This window comes from Pterocles gutturalis, unplaced genomic scaffold (genome assembly GCF_000699245.1).
Source record: "Pterocles gutturalis isolate BGI_N339 unplaced genomic scaffold, ASM69924v1 scaffold27125, whole genome shotgun sequence".
Lineage (NCBI taxonomy): Eukaryota > Metazoa > Chordata > Aves > Pterocliformes > Pteroclidae > Pterocles > Pterocles gutturalis.
In genome coordinates, this window is record NW_010146639.1 from 4,065 (window position 1) to 21,631 (window position 17,567).

The 17,567-nt window shown below is 36.1% G+C and overlaps 1 protein-coding gene across 1 annotated transcript in view; it reads right to left on the reverse strand.

Annotated features, from left to right (window-relative positions):
• The window catches only part of CPSF3 (cleavage and polyadenylation specific factor 3, 73kDa), a gene marked incomplete at its 5' end in the record, with an annotated part of 20,009 nt that extends 2,594 nt beyond the window's left edge, over positions 1 to 17,415 (reverse strand). The window contains 15 exons of the mRNA XM_010085827.1: positions 139 to 208; positions 2,570 to 2,657; positions 3,229 to 3,323; positions 4,437 to 4,535; positions 5,296 to 5,404; positions 5,785 to 5,937; positions 6,950 to 7,096; positions 7,962 to 8,120; positions 8,501 to 8,676; positions 10,932 to 11,082; positions 12,026 to 12,115; positions 13,765 to 13,942; positions 14,889 to 15,017; positions 16,534 to 16,631; positions 17,295 to 17,415. Coding sequence (XP_010084129.1) covers positions 139 to 208; positions 2,570 to 2,657; positions 3,229 to 3,323; positions 4,437 to 4,535; positions 5,296 to 5,404; positions 5,785 to 5,937; positions 6,950 to 7,096; positions 7,962 to 8,120; positions 8,501 to 8,676; positions 10,932 to 11,082; positions 12,026 to 12,115; positions 13,765 to 13,942; positions 14,889 to 15,017; positions 16,534 to 16,631; positions 17,295 to 17,415 — 1,863 coding nt within the window. The remainder of the gene's footprint in view (positions 1 to 138; positions 209 to 2,569; positions 2,658 to 3,228; positions 3,324 to 4,436; positions 4,536 to 5,295; positions 5,405 to 5,784; positions 5,938 to 6,949; positions 7,097 to 7,961; positions 8,121 to 8,500; positions 8,677 to 10,931; positions 11,083 to 12,025; positions 12,116 to 13,764; positions 13,943 to 14,888; positions 15,018 to 16,533; positions 16,632 to 17,294) is intronic.
• Between the last annotated feature and the right edge of the window lie 152 nt (positions 17,416 to 17,567).

Here is a 17,567-nt window from a genome sequence, read left to right on the forward strand (position 1 = left end):
TGTTCACAGAAATTAGACTGAATTAAATTTGCACAACATATTTTTAAGTGACTGTCTTTAAACTGTATTATACTGAAATTATTATATTTACATTATTAACAGTGATCATTTTCCTTTAGAAAATATATGGCAACTTACTGAAGCATGATCTCCATTCTCTTCTTATACACATCCATATCTACTTTTTTTGAAATTTTATGTACTGCAGCTGAAAAGAAAAATTAATTTTACTTCCACAGACATTTACTGGGAGGGAAAATTGGCTAATTGATACAAGCTGGTTCCTAATTCACTAATGTGGTATTACCCCAAATAAGGGAAAAAATCCTGCAAGAAGCCACACCTGAGATTAGCTGACAGAAACACTACCATGAAACAACATGAGAAATCATGCAAAAAGGCATCTAAATTAGAAAGAGGAATAAATTATGGTGGGAAAAAGCTAGATATTGTCACTAGCAGACTGCACAGATAAAGCTGGGACTACCAAAAGTCAGGCCAAGTCAGATATTACAATAAGAATTAAAAAAATTAGCAAAACAGTACAAGATTTTTTCCAGCCATTTAAAGAAAGATAAGGGGGTAAAAAAAAAGGAGGTCAAAGTACCACAAAAAAATAAAATTTCTGTTTTTGGTTAGTTTCAGTAGAACAAACACAAAGGCATAGATAGAAGGGCTGATATATACTGAAAATGACCACAACCAAGATAAGAAAATTACACTCTGAACTTGCTTATATCAGGGGTGGACTGCAGAAGCTTTTCCCCAAAACAAAGAACTGCTACATGAATTTATAAACTTAGGAGAAAGAACTTTTAACAGATTTTTTGAGTCAAGTGTGGGACTAAGCACCTACGGAAGTGTGACTGCTATTTTATATATAATTACAAAATAAATAATAAAAATACAAGAGGAGTAACCCAGGGAAAACAAATGGCTATTTGTGCATATAGCTCTGGTGCTTTCCATGCTTGTTTGGAAAGAAAAATCTACTAGAAGTGTTACGAATAAAATGTCACATGGGGTTCATAAGAGACAGATCAAGCCAGACTCCTCACTGTCAGTCTCTGGTAATTTAAAAACATCAGCTATTTTAAGGATATGCTGTAGACCTAGACCATCATACTTCAGCAGAGGATCTGATACAGAATGACATGAAAAACCCTTATGTAAGATCAGAAGATGTGGAACAGCACAGAATTTTTAACATTGGAACCGGTTAAAAGGAAGACGATCACAGAACGAATTAATAGAGGCTGAAGGGACAATATGTATAGCACAGGATATCAGACTGCTTTGAAGGCTTCTGGGTACAAGTGCACACCTCACATGTGTCCTGGGGTTACGTCAGAAGGATATCCTCACCCCCTCCCCAGTACCCTATTTTTCACACAAAGTCAGGCACTAAGGTCACATGTGCCACTGATCCCCTGTTTGAGGGCACAGAACTTACCTGTTGGGCATTGCAGACACAGCTTATGAGTTTTTAAGGTGTGACCTTGTGATTAATTTAATATGATCACTACTCATATTGCCCTTTTGCTGAAAACCAAACCAAACTAAACCAAAACAAACCAAACCCAAATAGTATTGATTTTATATGAACACCCAGGGAACAGAATTTTGGGTTCTGCTCACCTGACCACATCCAAACTGGAGATGAATAATACTCTAAGATCGACACTCAACTGTCACTGCACTAGGTGAGCAAGAGAACACAAAGGCAGAATTTAACAAGCTCTTTCTACGTAAAATAATAACATATATTCAAAGTAATGATGCAGGTAGTGGCAAAAAAAAAAGTTATTTCAAACCCTAGAAAATAGAAGAGAGTCCCTTATTTTATTTTGATAAATGGATTATCATTAAATTATCTGTGCAACTGTGTTGCCAAGCTTCCAACGTTTATCCTCAGTGGCCAACCCAATATTCAATACTTGCTCTAGATTCTTAGTACAGTGACATACATGTTCAAAAGTAAGACAGTGGAACAAAAAAATATAAACTGTCATCACTAGTAATCCCCACAATATTGCTGTGACTCTTGAACAGCAACATCAAACCCAGTATCTAATGATGCTATCACTACCCAATAATATGACTTGGTTGCAGGGTCCGCGTAAGCATAACTGTGAAATTAGTCTGACTTTTTTCAGTATTGTCTACCTAACTCTTTCTGATGTACAGTCATAGGAATACGACTCATGAATGATAATCTTAACTTTCAGATGCGAAACTGAAATATCTAAATGAGATATCATAAATTGTTTATATACAAAAATCTAAAGTGAGTAATATTTAACTTATTTTAAATAAGGGCACATTTTCCACAGTCACCTACCAGCTACCATATAAGTGAAAGTTTCAGCAAATGAAAACTTTACAAATAATGAAGACCAAGTTGTAATTCTGTTTTTAAGTAGCAAATTTTACTCCCTGAAAGGTTCATAAGAAGAGGAAGTACAATAGTGGGACTGCAATCTATTGAAAGGAATTATATCCCTCTAAGCTTGATGAAAAAATTAAGAAGAAATACCTCAGTAAAAGAAGCATACACTAAAGTTACTACCTTTCTGTATTTTGGGATTTGACTGAACTTCCAGTATCACTGTTGTCACGGTGTCTGCATACATATCATTAGCAGGATTTGCCACCCACTGGAAGATGAAAAAAAAAAAATCATAATTTGAGCCCATTATTTGGGCTGAATGAATAATGCAACATAAAAACAATGTACCATTAATTGCATTCTCCTATTTGCTTTTCTCTGAATTCTAGCTTCAAATGACTGTCATATATTTTACACCAAATCATTAACTACTTTTAACTTGGTATACTCCAGTAACTCCCCAGAAAAAATTCAAGCTGTTGAATGTTTCTGAACACATTTACAAAATAGTTATTGATTACCACAACTATGTGGGGAGGGGGGGAAGGAGGGAACACCATTTGACATTATTTCCAATTACTAATTGCCAAACAAAAAAAAGAGCACCAAATCTGCCACTATACTTCAGTCACAGCAAAAAAGAAACTGGTCAGTGGCTAAATGAAATGACATGCATCAACACAGGACCATAGGTCAAGGGGAACTTTATTCTGGCTTTCATTCTATTCATCATCCAATAGAAAACTACTTAAAACATTTAATTCTGCGTGGCATCTATATGATACTATTTTTCAGAAACGGGAGAACAAAATAGTTCTTTCTCCCTCACCAATGCCCACCTCAAGGACGACCATGCCTGGTTCCTGTATCACAGTAATAGTTTTGAAAACCTTCAAGGCTGGTTTTTGTTGGATTTCTATTTCTTCTACATCACCTAAGAAGCGATAACAAATAGTTAGCAAGGATAAAATTATACTGAAAACAAGACTACCTTTATCTGCATAAGAAAAACAGGTTATTAGAAGAATGCTGTGATTACCATCACAACTGCACACGGGCAGCTCACAACTCATTTCTAAGCCTGAAGTGCATACTCTCTTCCCTTGCCTGACAAAACTATTTTCTTTGATCTGGATGGTTTGGTTTTTTCACAGTATGTAATATTGGCCATATAACTTGTTTTGAATTCTCAAGGTTGACTGGCTTAGTACACCAACAAGTGTACACCAATGAAAAAGAAAACAAATGAGAAATTTAGTGCTCCGTTTGTAGAATTAACCAGCTCCTCTTATACCCTTAAAGGATAACCCATTATTTACATAGAGAATAAAAGAAAAGCATTTGCATGCTAGGTAGCGCTCAGGCTATGAGACCTGAACACCAACTGCATACCAGTTCGCTCTTCACTAGTGATATGAATTAGATTCTGACACTAGAGAAGAAAAAAAAAAGTCCTCAGCTTTAAATCTGGGAAGGGATCCTGCAAAGTGTGAGTGCCTTTAATGATGTAGGACAGAAGTTGCCCCTAACCTTTAAGAGAGCCAGACAGAGGCACTGGGGATCACACTAGGGGCAGATTTAAATGACTTCTGACTCAGAAAAAAACAAGAGTCTTGACTCTCGGGGAGGGACAAAAGAGGCTGTCTGTCACAAAGGAGTACAGAGTTTTTATTTTTATTAATTGTATGAGACTACCCATTCTATTTTGGGTCTGGAGAAAAAAGATCAAGTAATACATTTTACATCAGAGTGGCTATGGCACTCACTTTGGGAGCAGACAGGAGATAAAAGTCAGCCTAGGCTCTGTATTTGTATATATTCATGATTTTGTAGTATAACTACAGTAGAATCCCCCCAAAAGGATGTGTCATACTCATGAACGGGATCTGGCAGAAACTGCATAATCTAATGAAAGTTGTAAGATATGAAACAAACTGGCACTGCAGTTACTGGCAAAGAAGTTTCTACCCAGAAGACCTCTGAAGGCTATAAGTTGTTTTAAAAGTTGGCCACTATAACTTATGAACACATCTTTCCAAATACGCACCAGTAAGTTTTTGTAGCTGATAATAAAGCAGATTAAAGGGGCCGGTGTATGGAATGGCTTGTGTCTGTGTTACAGTGCTCATCGCCAAGTCTGTATAATCTGAAAAAATTTTAAAAATTATGTATTAAAAATTATCCCGTTGAATTTGCTTCCTACAAATAAAATTGTCACTATCAATAAATAATGGCATCAATACATTCAAGACAGAGGGTTGAAAAGGACCGTTTGTGAAGAGAAGGTTGGAGGGTCTGTTGTAAGAGAAATAAGGTATTTGTGGTTAAGAAACTAGCAAGAGTATGTTACTTTATCATAACAGTTAAAGGCAAACAATGAACAAGGACAGTAGAATTGTTTTCCCCAAAGCTCTTCTGACATTAATACTCTATTTAATTATTCTTATATCTTGAGAACAGATCAATTTCTTTAGTAATGAATAGCATAGGAGCAATACAAAACATTTTCACAGCACTGTAGCTTTTTACACTAAAACCCAAGACATTTTAGAAACTGGCAGGACAACTGATCAAGGTGCTCTTCTGTTCTCACTGGCATGTTTTATGTATGTTCACACAGAGGAAGAAGTTTTAAGTAACCTTAAGGGGAACGAAATTTTGCTTCTTTTCAGAAAGAACAGAAATTTTTCTAAACTTCAGTGGGCAAAGAACTGAATGTCTTGCTTCTCACTTCAACAGTTCAGAGCTTTTGGCAAAACCAAGCCAGACCAAAACAAAGTTGTTCACTATTTGCTTATCAAATGCAAAATTACAGAAAAAAAGACAGTATTGTATGTGTTTTAATGACAGCAGGAGGATACAGGAGGCTTCAATTACCTACTTAGCACATTACTGTCTCTACTTACTGGAGAGATCACATGGAGAAAGAATGTGATAGTTAAAATTTCTTTTAACTAGGATTCCAGAAATTCTCTGTCCTTGCTCTGGCTTCTTATCCGCTAAAGATCCCATCACCTGGGAAGAAATAAACAAACATAGTGCAACAAGGCAATCTGAATTATTCATAGCGTAAAGTTAACCATGGAGATGAAATACAGTTTCCTCAGAAAAATCAAACATATAAAATTAACTCTGAAAATAAAGGAAAGTCAGAGGAACCAACAAACACTCTGAGATGTAACATAAGAAAAGACTGGAACAGTGAAGGGCCAAAAAAACCGCCAAAAACCCCAATCAAAAAAACCCCCAAACATTAAACCCAAGACATCTGAGTCCCTGGAAAACCTACACGATCCAAAACCAATTAAAAATAGAGGCTTGGAAGAGAGTGCACACTTTTTATCCCAGAGGAAAATAACAGATGTTGTACAGGTAAGAAAATATTAATTTCATACCTTGGCAAGTTTTTCTCCTCTGAAGTTTAATGTCACAGCTTCAGTATTCCTAGGATTATGAACTTCTATATGAACTTCATCATTATCCTCATACTCCCGTATCAATGCTGCTTTCAATCTGGCCATTTCATTCTGCTCACCATGAACTAAAATCTATAGAAAGAGGTTTCCTTTTAGCAGAAGTTATTTGTCCAACCCAACATGTTTAGGAAGCAAATTATCCAAGAAAACTGCCATCTTGTACCTCATCTTTTTAAAAATGTAATTGCATGAGGTCACTATACATGAAACATTAGCTCAATTATACTACAGACAGTTCTATGTGTGTCTTTGAATTCCATGCATTATTCAAAGGTCTAGATTTCATGACCCTGAGTATTAGTAGAAAAATACATGCAAATAAGCTGAATGCATTACAGAGATTCCATTTAACACTTCATAAACAAACACCCTGTTATATTATGAAAGGGAAATATTAAGTTCAACGATAAAAGTTACAGTTAGCTTTATGTATTTGTGTCTGCATGTAGATAAACATATACATAACAAACATGCAATGGAGAGAGAATGCTTATAAGTTCACAATTTTCTTTGCCAGGTTAAATCCTCTTTTGCTATGATTTGTTTTATTTCTTATCTGTGCTTCCACAATGATTCTCCACCCAAAGTCTCAGCAAGTTTCAGATCCTAGTCCTCACGTTCACACTCTGGTCCATCACAGCTCCTGCTCCCTGTGATTTGCTCATGCTTTCCCCCCCAAAGCGCCCCCAACATACTTTCTTTAAGATTGGCCTACTCTTTTTCAATCAATGCTTTCTTGTCTATTTTGGGGAAAATTCCCATGGATTATTCCAATACCAGTGTCCCCAACTTAATGTTTCCTATACTGTACCTTCTTTGCACGAACACTGCTGAAACAGATTATGGACCATACCAATTTCTTGAAAGTCATCCCCAGATATCCCACTTGCAGAGAGTTGAGAGCAAGTTCATCTTTACTTTGCTAAGGTAACATGACGAGAAATGGTTAAAAAGTCCACCTTTTATTATTCAAAGCTTAGGGATGCTAGCTACAGCTAGACACCAGTATCTGGCTTGATGACTCAAAGCTGTGAACTGGTTTGATGAATCCCCCTCTGGAGAAATGGGTAGCATGTATACTAACCACATGTGGAGGTTTCAGGGCCCGGATAAATTCACTAGTTTGTTGATAATCTGTGTGAGCAGAGAAAGAAATGTAATCCACAGACATCTTCAGTGGGAGTTTTTGCCCTGACATAGTTGTGATCTCTTCAGGTTCAGACATGATGTGCTAGAAAAAAAAGAGCACTGTAAATAAAAAGTTGAAAGCCTCCTACATACACCATACAACTGATGCTTTACATTTCAAAAATCAATGAAATATTGGCAGTCAGGTTAAATGTGAAGAACAGAAAAAAATCTCTCAAATTTCAAAAAACACACACTCACAAATGAAAAAAAGCATGCACAACACACACCATTTCATCTTTTGCATCCTCAGTATATCACAGAACCATAGAATGGCCTGGGTTGAAAAGGACCTTAAAGATCATCTAGTTTCAAACCCCCTGCTGTGGGCAAGGTTGCCAACCACTAGAGCAGGCTGCACAGGGAGTTCATTCTTTTATCAAATACACCTCTCAAATTTGCATTGGAATTACAACAAATATGTGATTTCCATCTCTAAAGGCAAAACTAGATGCTCTGGTTGCCCTTAACTGCTGGAATTTGGAAGGAAGGATTTAATTCTCTTCAACCAGACAGTGGCACGACATGCATAAGGCAGTCTCTGACACATAAGTAGTGTTAGATTTAATATTGACTCCTCCAGAACACAGGGTTAGGGCTCCCCTCTCAAAAAGTTAAATGGTGGAGAGTCTAAGGATGGAGAAGAGTATCAATCATCCTTTCTCATGACAAGTTAACTGCTCACAGAAAATATTCTATATAACACTACTGAAAATGGCCATATGCAATTTTTCTTCTTTTTCATTAGCATTAGCCAAAAGCAATTACTTTTCACTACATAACTATGCATACCTAACAACAAGCTTCTCAGTAAATCCAAATAAAGCCACTTGCTACTGGCCAATTCTTTTAAAACATAATATGCATACTACTTAGTGCTAAAAACTTGTGGTTTATTAGCAACTCACCTTAGCAAGCGTTCCTTCAACGCAGTACCCGGCTATAATTACTCCATTTCTCTTATCTGTGCACCAGCTCTCAAACAACTCTCTGGATAAGCCACTCTGCATCATACCTGGGGAAGCCATCACAACACTTGGGCCAATATCATCAAAATGATCCATACTCTAAATGGACAAACAGCAAGAGCAGCAGTTACCATAACTCACTTAAATGAGGGACAGCCGAGCTGCACCCTTGAACAACATACAAGTAGAGCCCTATGTTCACAGATTATACACCCCTTCATAAAAAGTGCCCTTCGCAGGGAAGTTCCTCCCACTGATGTGCATAAAGAGCAAAATATAAGCACAGGGATCTCAAGTGGACAACAAGTTGGGGCATAAGCTCCCCTCAGACAGCCCTCTGAACACTGCGATAGCAGATAACACAGATAAAACGTATAACTAATCAATCCATTAGGACAGTAAATATGCAAACTATTCAGCAAATAGGAGCTCTTCTGTCATCCATCCTTTTCTTTAAGACAACCTTATCTCCAGCTTACCTTCAGGTTACTAATATGCTTGAAAACAAATGGATTGTTGATGTTAATTTGCTTGCGGATTTTGTCATTCATGGCATTGACATAAGTCTGATAAACTGCCATGCATTTCTTTGCCAAAGAGGAGGCATAGTATATAGGGATATCATGGAGTTCAGGATGATTCTGCCAGTATTCATCTAAAAAACAAAAAACAATTAAAAAGAACAAAAAATCACCCAAAAACCCCACACAATCACCCCTGCATTATCGCCAAAATGCATGTTTCTCAGAAATGTTAATACTTCTTGTAAAACAGATTTAGCAGTGTGGTTTTTTTCATTTTATCCCAGAAAATCATACACTGTTTTTTTACACCTACTCTACTAAAGAAGGAAAAGCAATCACCAACTAAAAATGTACACAACTAGTACAAACAAACATGCAAACAAACAAGAAAAAGATGAACTTCAGGTATTTTTGGCAGGTCAAATTCCAATCAATCACCAACTTCAGCCACAAAGTATAAAGTATACAAGATATTACACAGCAATAAATCGATATTTACAACAATGCAAGTTTTACCACACCGCTGCAATAAAGGTAAGATGTCTTTATCAAATACTAATTTTACATCTAACAGCTAGGGACATGTGCACACACATATGTTGTTAAGAATTCACTATATCAAAGTTCTGGAAAACAAATCCATGGAGTTGAAGGTGTGAAGGGAATATCCAGTTATCAAGCCTGGCTTCCTGTATATCACCAACATATTTTACAAGCTTAACTGAAACAAAAGCAGGAAAAAAGCCTCCACTAACCACAACTTATTTCATCACTGATGACAGTAGCCATGACCTTTAATAAACACAAAGAGGAGATCTGAATGCAGCTGTACAAACATAACTTATTCATTTTCCCACTTGGATACAGGTCTGCTAGTCTAAAACATAGTTCTGTTGCATAACTGGGGAGCAATTGTCCAAAAGAGTGGTATGCTCTTTGGCTATATTTGTATGTTTAAAATGATAAGGCTTTAACCTAACAGCTTTGATCTGCAGATAAAGCTTTTCAGAACACGTCAGGGAGTCTCACTGCTATGAACATCTTAATAAGCTCCAGTGTGAGGTAGAAACAGCCAAAATAAGATAACTAATAGCAGGACTTACAGTAACATTAGAAGACTGCACCCATCACCATAATTTTCTATACCATAATGCAGTACTGTATTTTTTGTCAGACACTTATGGAAATAAGAAAAAGATACACAGAAGCCTGTAGGCTCAACTGGAGGCATATGAGATGCAATTGCATTTTCTACCTAATTAAGCATCCAATTGCATGTCTAGCTTTACTAGATGTATTTTCAAGCTTATCTTTAGAAACTCACTTTAGTATCTACAGCAAGGAGAGACCAACAAATTACAAACTAATGGCTACACAAGATTTAAAATGTTCATTTTTTTATCTCCTCTATAAAATAAAAAACCTCTCCATCAATGATAATAAATAATCCTAGAACATCAAATACTACCCCATGACTAGATCCAATTTTCTTATTAACATTTGAATAGACCAGTAGCAAATTTTGAAAACAAACTAGTTTTTAACATTGAGCTAAGCTGAAATGAAAACTGAGAAGAATTTCAAGTGTTTCAGGTAACACTTTAGATTCAACACTCCTAAAAATAAGTATTTTAATTTTGTGATATTTATTTTTTGATCTTGCCAGCATTTGCATGAGCAAAAAAAGACCCGTGAAAATCACGTATGTAATACAAATTAAATGTGTTAAAATGAAGCAAAGAAACTTGGAAATAATTTATTTAAAAACTGTTTTTATGAAGTACCTTGTAACAACCACCTATATATTTCATGAGAAGTGGCTTGTTATGATCATATATAATTCCCCTCCATCCCCCATTTTTACTCTTCTTAACAAAGCCTAATTTGTTTTTCTATTATTATTAGGACTTTAGAAACGCTGGAAGTGTCTGTTATTGTCTTCTCAGCTTTTCCCACAGACTTCTTCATATAGGTTTGTGAATTAAAGGGCAAAGATAGTGAAAATTTGGTACAAAATATGCCTTTTTTCAGCAGTACAGTTTAAACAGAACAATTGTTGTGATCGCTTACTTTTCAATCAGTAATAATCGTCCCTATTTGCTGAAATCCTGGTTCAACAAGATTCAAAAGCCCAGTACACACTACCATGCCATTACCATTCCCTTTCTAGGTTTCTGTCTGACCTCACAAAGCAGCACTGCCTTGGTTGGTTTACTGGATTTTTTGCATTTGAACAAACATGCATTATATATTTTCAGGTAATCAACATGCTTGAAAACGGCTGAAGACTTGTTTAAAAAATGTTTATATCTGAAAGACTGCACATGAAAACATTCTCATTTAACTTTACACTTCTTTTATTAAGAGGAGCTGGGAAAGTACATACCTAAAATTAAAAGTAGTTCTTGAGCTCGACCCAGGGCAAACACAGGAATAAGACCTCTGCCTCCTCTATTTACAATGTCATGAACAGTATTGCAGAATCTTGCCTCTCGCTCTTCCCTTTTTTCATGAATGTGAGTACCATATGTGGATTCCTACGTATAGGGAAACTGAATATTAAAAGTACTGACACAGAGACTAATTCTCGATCTTCTCTGAATCCAACTAGAAAATGTAGAGAAACGTATCAGTGTTAACATGGGAGGGGAAGGGGTGAGGTGATTTGGAAAGACAGATCCTGTTAGCAAAAAAAACCCCCACGAGTTAGATTTATTAATTATGATGCTTCTTTTAAGAGGTTTCAAGTTTAACATCCTTTTTTTCCTAAATGGAAATGCTACCACTGCTTTGATGAAGGGGTTATCACGTTAACATGGCTCACTAGTGGCATGTGTGCCACAGTTTAGAAACACCTAGTCTAAAATACAGGAATTATACAAAATACAAGATTTTGATGTGACTTAAAATGAAATTTTCAGTTACAGGAAGCAGTTAGAAGAGACACAATACATGAAATAATTTTAAGCATTAGTCTGAAATATTCCACTGTTTGTTTCCAGACAAAACTGTTACTTTTAAAATTTTCCCCAAGCTTCTGATTTTCCAAACATGGATTCCGAATAAAACCATTTTGCTCAGAAAACAAAACAAAAGTATGGAATAGCACTCATGGTACCCCCACCCAGTACAAATTCTCAAGAAACATAGTTGGAAGTAGGTTAGGATCTACTAAGAAAGATATCTGGATAAATTGGGTTTGACCAATACACCTAGGAAACACAAGTCAAAACCTAGTAAATATCCCATCTTGTAAAGGTTTGTCTAGAGGCTTAAGGAACATCACCAGAAGAATTATAAAATGAAAATTATACTTTTTAATACAGTGAAAAGAAATGAACACCCAAGTGTTCGGATATTTAACACAAATCATGTACTACCATTAAATCTCCACTGTCCTCCTCATTCCATTTTAGCTTTAATTAACACACCCATACATATTTAATTAATAATATAAATAAGCTATTTTTTAAAACTTACAATTATAAGAATATCGGGTTTAATATTGGGAATCTCAGCTGCCATCAGATGTCTGTCTTCCTGTCTTGAGAAATCACCTGTATATAAAAGCTATTGGAGACAAAGAGAAGCAGTTACTCTGATTACAGGTTCTACCAGGTTGGCAGTCTTTAAAAAACTGTTGTATAGGAATGATATTTTTTAACCAAAGCTGGTTTTAAGGAATTTATGATAAAAAGGTCACTTGTACTTTAATTAAAGATTCTTCTGATGTGGACAGTGCTTACAATATTAGGTCAATAGTACTACAATCTAAATATTTGAACAACAATAAGTAAAGGTATTTCAAGTAGTACCGTAATTCCAACAGAACTAGGTAAACAATAATTAAAATTTCCTTTTTCGTTTGGAATATAAAAGTGCCATTTTTAGCCTTTTGCATACATGCACTGACTATTAAGAAGTAAAAACTGACATAAAAGAAAATACAGCAGGTCCTAAGTGGAAGTAAAAAGTAGATAAAACTGCATTTACATATCAGAATGCAAATATAATGAATAATCCAGTAAAACTGCTTATTAAAAATTCTTCTAAGATTTTTTGATGCTAAAAATAAAGCCTGTAATCTAGCGGATTTCCCAAGTGGAATGATCACGTTCCCCATTACACCAAGAACTAATTTGTAACTGTTAGTAATTTTTAATGGATTCTTAACTGCAGGGTGCAATGCAGCTCTTGGTGCCCAAAACGATGGTTTCAAAACTGAACATTTTTTACTTAATCATTCCATCAATGAAAATGTGAATAATAACAAAACATATGGTCAGCAACAGCAGATAACTGGTCTACAGGTGACCTACTATCACATTGCCCATTTGCTTCACAGGGAATGAAAGAAAAGAATGGATATTAAAACCCAATCCATTTGAATCATGCATAGTAAGAGTGAAACCTTTCTCCATCATGCCTTAATCAGAAAAGAAACAGATAAAAAGGCAGTAGTAAGATATCCAAATTTTATTGTAATCATTGTAAATTCAGTTCTATTTCAACACTTTTTTTAAAATTTAAAAATTCTCAATCATTATAAACCATGAACAAAGTCCTAATAGACAGCAAGCCTCAGGACCACCATCTCTCTTCCCTCTTCAAGGCTGTATGAAACTTTTCTTGGGCAGCAATTATCCTACTGAACTCCATAAGATTAGTTTCAAGTATCTGGTTTTGACACAGTGCTGCCTGTGATTATTCGATGACTTAATTAATCTCTCTGTGGCTAAAATTAATAATAATCCTATTTCTTTACGTGTTTTAGCATAAGAGCGTTATGAGAAAAATACAACTCACATACTCTGACAAATGCCATTTAAGCACTCAGACAGGCAGACATGGTAAATCAGAATTACAACATCTGTGTATAGCTTTTACTAAAATGCAGTCTTCCATAAGACTGCCTCAGCTATCAACTACCTCTGAGCAGACCAGCAAGAAAAACTACATGTTTACTGGTTCCCAGTCTGAGCCATAACTCACTCCCATAAAATCCAAACCACCCTGCCTGGTTCAATACATGTCTCACTCGCTAGTTCTCATCAATGAGAAAATACAAGCTCTAAGTCAAGGCCTCCCACCTTGACTTGAGTCCAAGTCTATTTGACAGCTCCAGCTACAATGGTGGGGCTTAACAGACAATAAAAAAATAATTAATGATTAAGATAGAATTCAGGCTTGATTTCAAGTTTATAATAAAAAGAAAATACCTTCACACCAGCTATTTCAATCATAAACATGGCTGCTCCCAGAACGTGGCCAGCGTGGTAACACCAGAATTTGATTCCTGCCACCTCTTTCACTTCATGGAAGTTGATGGTCTCAATCTTGTCCATGCTTTCTTCAAGGTCTGTTTCTGTATATAGCATGTCATCCGCCGATATATTACTGGATATAAGTGAAACGGCTAAACATCAGCTTATTTTACCAGCTTAGGTTATATAACAGTTGTAAAAAACACTTCCTGGATTTTTCCCCACCAACAGCAAGACTTCCATTCAGTAACTCTATGTCTCCCATGTTAGAAATCAAGACCAGGTACTCTAATGCAGTTCGTCTAAGCAGAGTTAAAGTATCTTTCTTTTGAAAGGCCACACTGGAACAGCCTTTTCAGTTCAGGAGCTGCTCTGCATTTGTCTAAAAGTACCAAGAGATTCCCAGCCCTGGACTGAGATCTGCCACTTAGCTTGTAACAGTCCTCAAAAACCAAACTCAACCACAGTTTTCTCACTGGCCCAGAACAAACAAGCTAAAAGAGGACTATTTATCAGGTTTCTGACCCAAGCTACAATCTGCTAAGTTGAGATATGCTCAGGACCATTGCACTCACACAGAAAAGATGTGTCAAGGCATGTAACAGAAGGGAGAGAAACCCAAGAACGTGTAAGTAACAGAGCACTCTTTCTCTATTTAATATTTAATCTGACCTTGTCCTGAAGAGTGATCCGTATCTTTAGGGGCTTAAAATTCACTACTTCTGTGAAGCTTAACTAAAAATAGACATTAAAAAGCATGAGAACAAAAGAGTGCCTTAAGAGAGACAGATGGGGAAAAAAAGGGATACTGTTAAAGGTGCAAATAAGGCAAATGAAAAGAATTAGAGGAAAGAAGGAAAGATATTTTTTTTTATTACTGATAGGAAATTATTTGACAGACACATTATCCACAAGGCAGTAAGATGATTCATTACTTCTAACCTGGTTATAATGTTGCTACTTGTGGCCACATCTAGGTTCATACAGCCACCTTCAGTGGCTTCATCTTAAGTTTCTTATTGGATATATAGGTGAAAAATAATTCAGGAGCTGAAGAGACAACCCATGGGTCAGCTTACCTGACTTTGACATAGTCTGAAAGAAGCCATCTGTAAATAGCTTTTGTGGCATGAGTCATAAACGTCCTTCCTTTAAAACTTGTTTTCTGCAAAAACCATGGTAAAGCCCCACAGTGATCTAAATGGAAACTTAAAATAGACAAACAAATGCAATTAATACATTAACATTACACAACACTACAATATATATCATATAATTCACTTTACTGGATTAACATAGCATCACAGAATTTTCAACCTCGTTGTTAACTATGCTGGTCTATATTCTGTACACTAGTGACTAGAAACACAACCCAGAAAAGGAAAGAGCAATACAGGAAATTCTCCATTAACTGTAAAATTTTACCCATATAATATCAGAATTAACTTTTTTTTTTGTAATTTACATATAAATTTAGAGGGAGAAAAATAACAGGAACCAGGAACACAATAAATGTCAATGATTCAAGAAAGCTGACAAAGGTGATCCCAAGTTTGCATGTTGGACACCATGAATAAAAACATGACCTACCAAAATAAAATTATTTGGCCACAATTCTAGTTTGACCTGTCTTAAGGAAATACTTTTGAAATACAGGTAGATCAAGCATATATCATGAAAACTCAGTATTTTATACAGACCCAGTTATGACTGGTTAAATCATTTACAAATGGCTCTCCCAATCTTTCAGGCACTAAGCAATATTTAAACCACACTCAAAGTTTGCGTAAGTCTCTGAGAACTTTCTTCATTCAAAGCCAACACAGCTGTGCTGGTTTTGGGTGGGGCAGGGTTAATGTTCTTCATCATAGCTAGTATGAAGCTATGTTTTTGCATTTGTGCTGAGAGCAATGTTGATAACACACTGACATTTTAGTTGTTGCCAAGCAATGCTTACATTAAGCCAAGGATTTTCTCAGCTTCTCATACTTTCCCTGCCCTCCCGGCTTCTTCTCTACAAGAAGCTGGGAGGAGACACAGCCAGGACACAGGATGCAAACTGGCCAAAGGGGATATTCCAGACCATAAAATGTCATCCTCAGTATAAAAGCTCAGGGAGTTGGCCTGGGGGTGTGATCGCTGCTCGGGGACTGGCTCAGTGTTGGTCAGTGGGTGTTGAGCGGTTGTATCACTTGTTTTTCTTGGGTTTTGTTCTTTTTGTTTTCCTTTTCATTACAATTAATTATTATTAGTACTAGTAGTAGCAGCAGCAGCAGTATTTTATTTTATTTCAATCATTAAACTGTTCTTATCTCAACCCATGAGTTTTCTTACATTTTTCCTCAGATTCACTCCTCCATCCCCTTGGGGCGGAGGAGTGAGCGACCGGCTGTGTAGTGCTTAATGCTGGCTCCTCCGTGGCTAAACCACGACAAGAGCAAAAACCACAACCAATACCTAGGCAGAAAACTCATTCTAGAAGCTGTCACAATGGTATTAAAGTAGGTGAGGCTAAAAAAGAGTCAGATATCACAGCAAGCTCAAAGCAGAGTTGTAATGTCAAAAGTGACTGAACACCCTTAATTTAAAATAAGTTGGAAACTAAAATTTTGTCATGTCTTTGCCATCTATACAACACCTATTTTCAGTCTCTCTTAATAACCTACAAGTGAACACGGCTAAGACCACAACCTCAGTATATTTGTTCTTTAAGGAGCAACTTACTGACTAATTAGGAGGAGATCAATCTCAGCAGGATCTATCAAATCAATGTAAGGAAGAGCATCCATTCCTTCCAGTCCCGGATGGATTCCACAATCAAGCTGAAAAATGAACAAAAGTTAAAGCTTCTAACAGAATATATGAAAACCCCTCTTCCATTTTGGTCTAAAATATAGTTACTAGAGACTAGTAACTTTTAGCATCATGCAAAAAAAGTACTTTTTCCTTAAATACTGCTTTTAGCATTGGATTTCACATCTTGGGCTTCTGTCTAGATGACTTATCTCCACTGGGAAATGGAACACCTTTCAAAAGAACCCAGTCTTTGTTTATAATTTTGTACCTATGCAAGTCTTCATTCACGCTTCAACAACACTTGAATATACAGAACCAGTGTATGTAAGTTATTTTAGCCACTATCTGAGAAGACAGCTAGAAAAAAAACATCTATGTGTTTACATGTGAGTTTACACATAACTGCAGGTAAACATTAATCTTAGGTTCCACTGAAACTTAATATGTGTAAATTTTAGAATCCTCACTTAAGACGTACATTCTCTTCAGGGATATAAATTTCTTTTACAGGACAGCCTCTGTAATGCCTACTATCATATATGCTATATTGTTCCAGAAAGCTACAAAATATGCCTCTTCTAGCAGAGCAGCCAACTTCAGTGCAGAGCCTGAATCTAACCCATAACATCTTTTTGTGATCTGTAGTACTGTAATGAGAGGGCGTACAAATACATTCATGTAATAATTACCATTATTTTTCTTCCTTTAAACTCCAGAATAATGCATGACCTTCCTACTTCTTGGCCAGCACCTCTGCAAAAGGATATCAAAGTCATCAAAATTAAAACAATGCACACCGTATAGATGTAACTGTACATTAGATGCATTTAGTGGAATTATTCTTATATGTAGAAATAATGACTGCACAGTCCTTTTAAGCTCAGATATTTAAAGTAACTAAAGTTACATTTACCTCAATGGAAATGAGACCCTATTTAATGCAGCAGGACGGGGCTTCTACT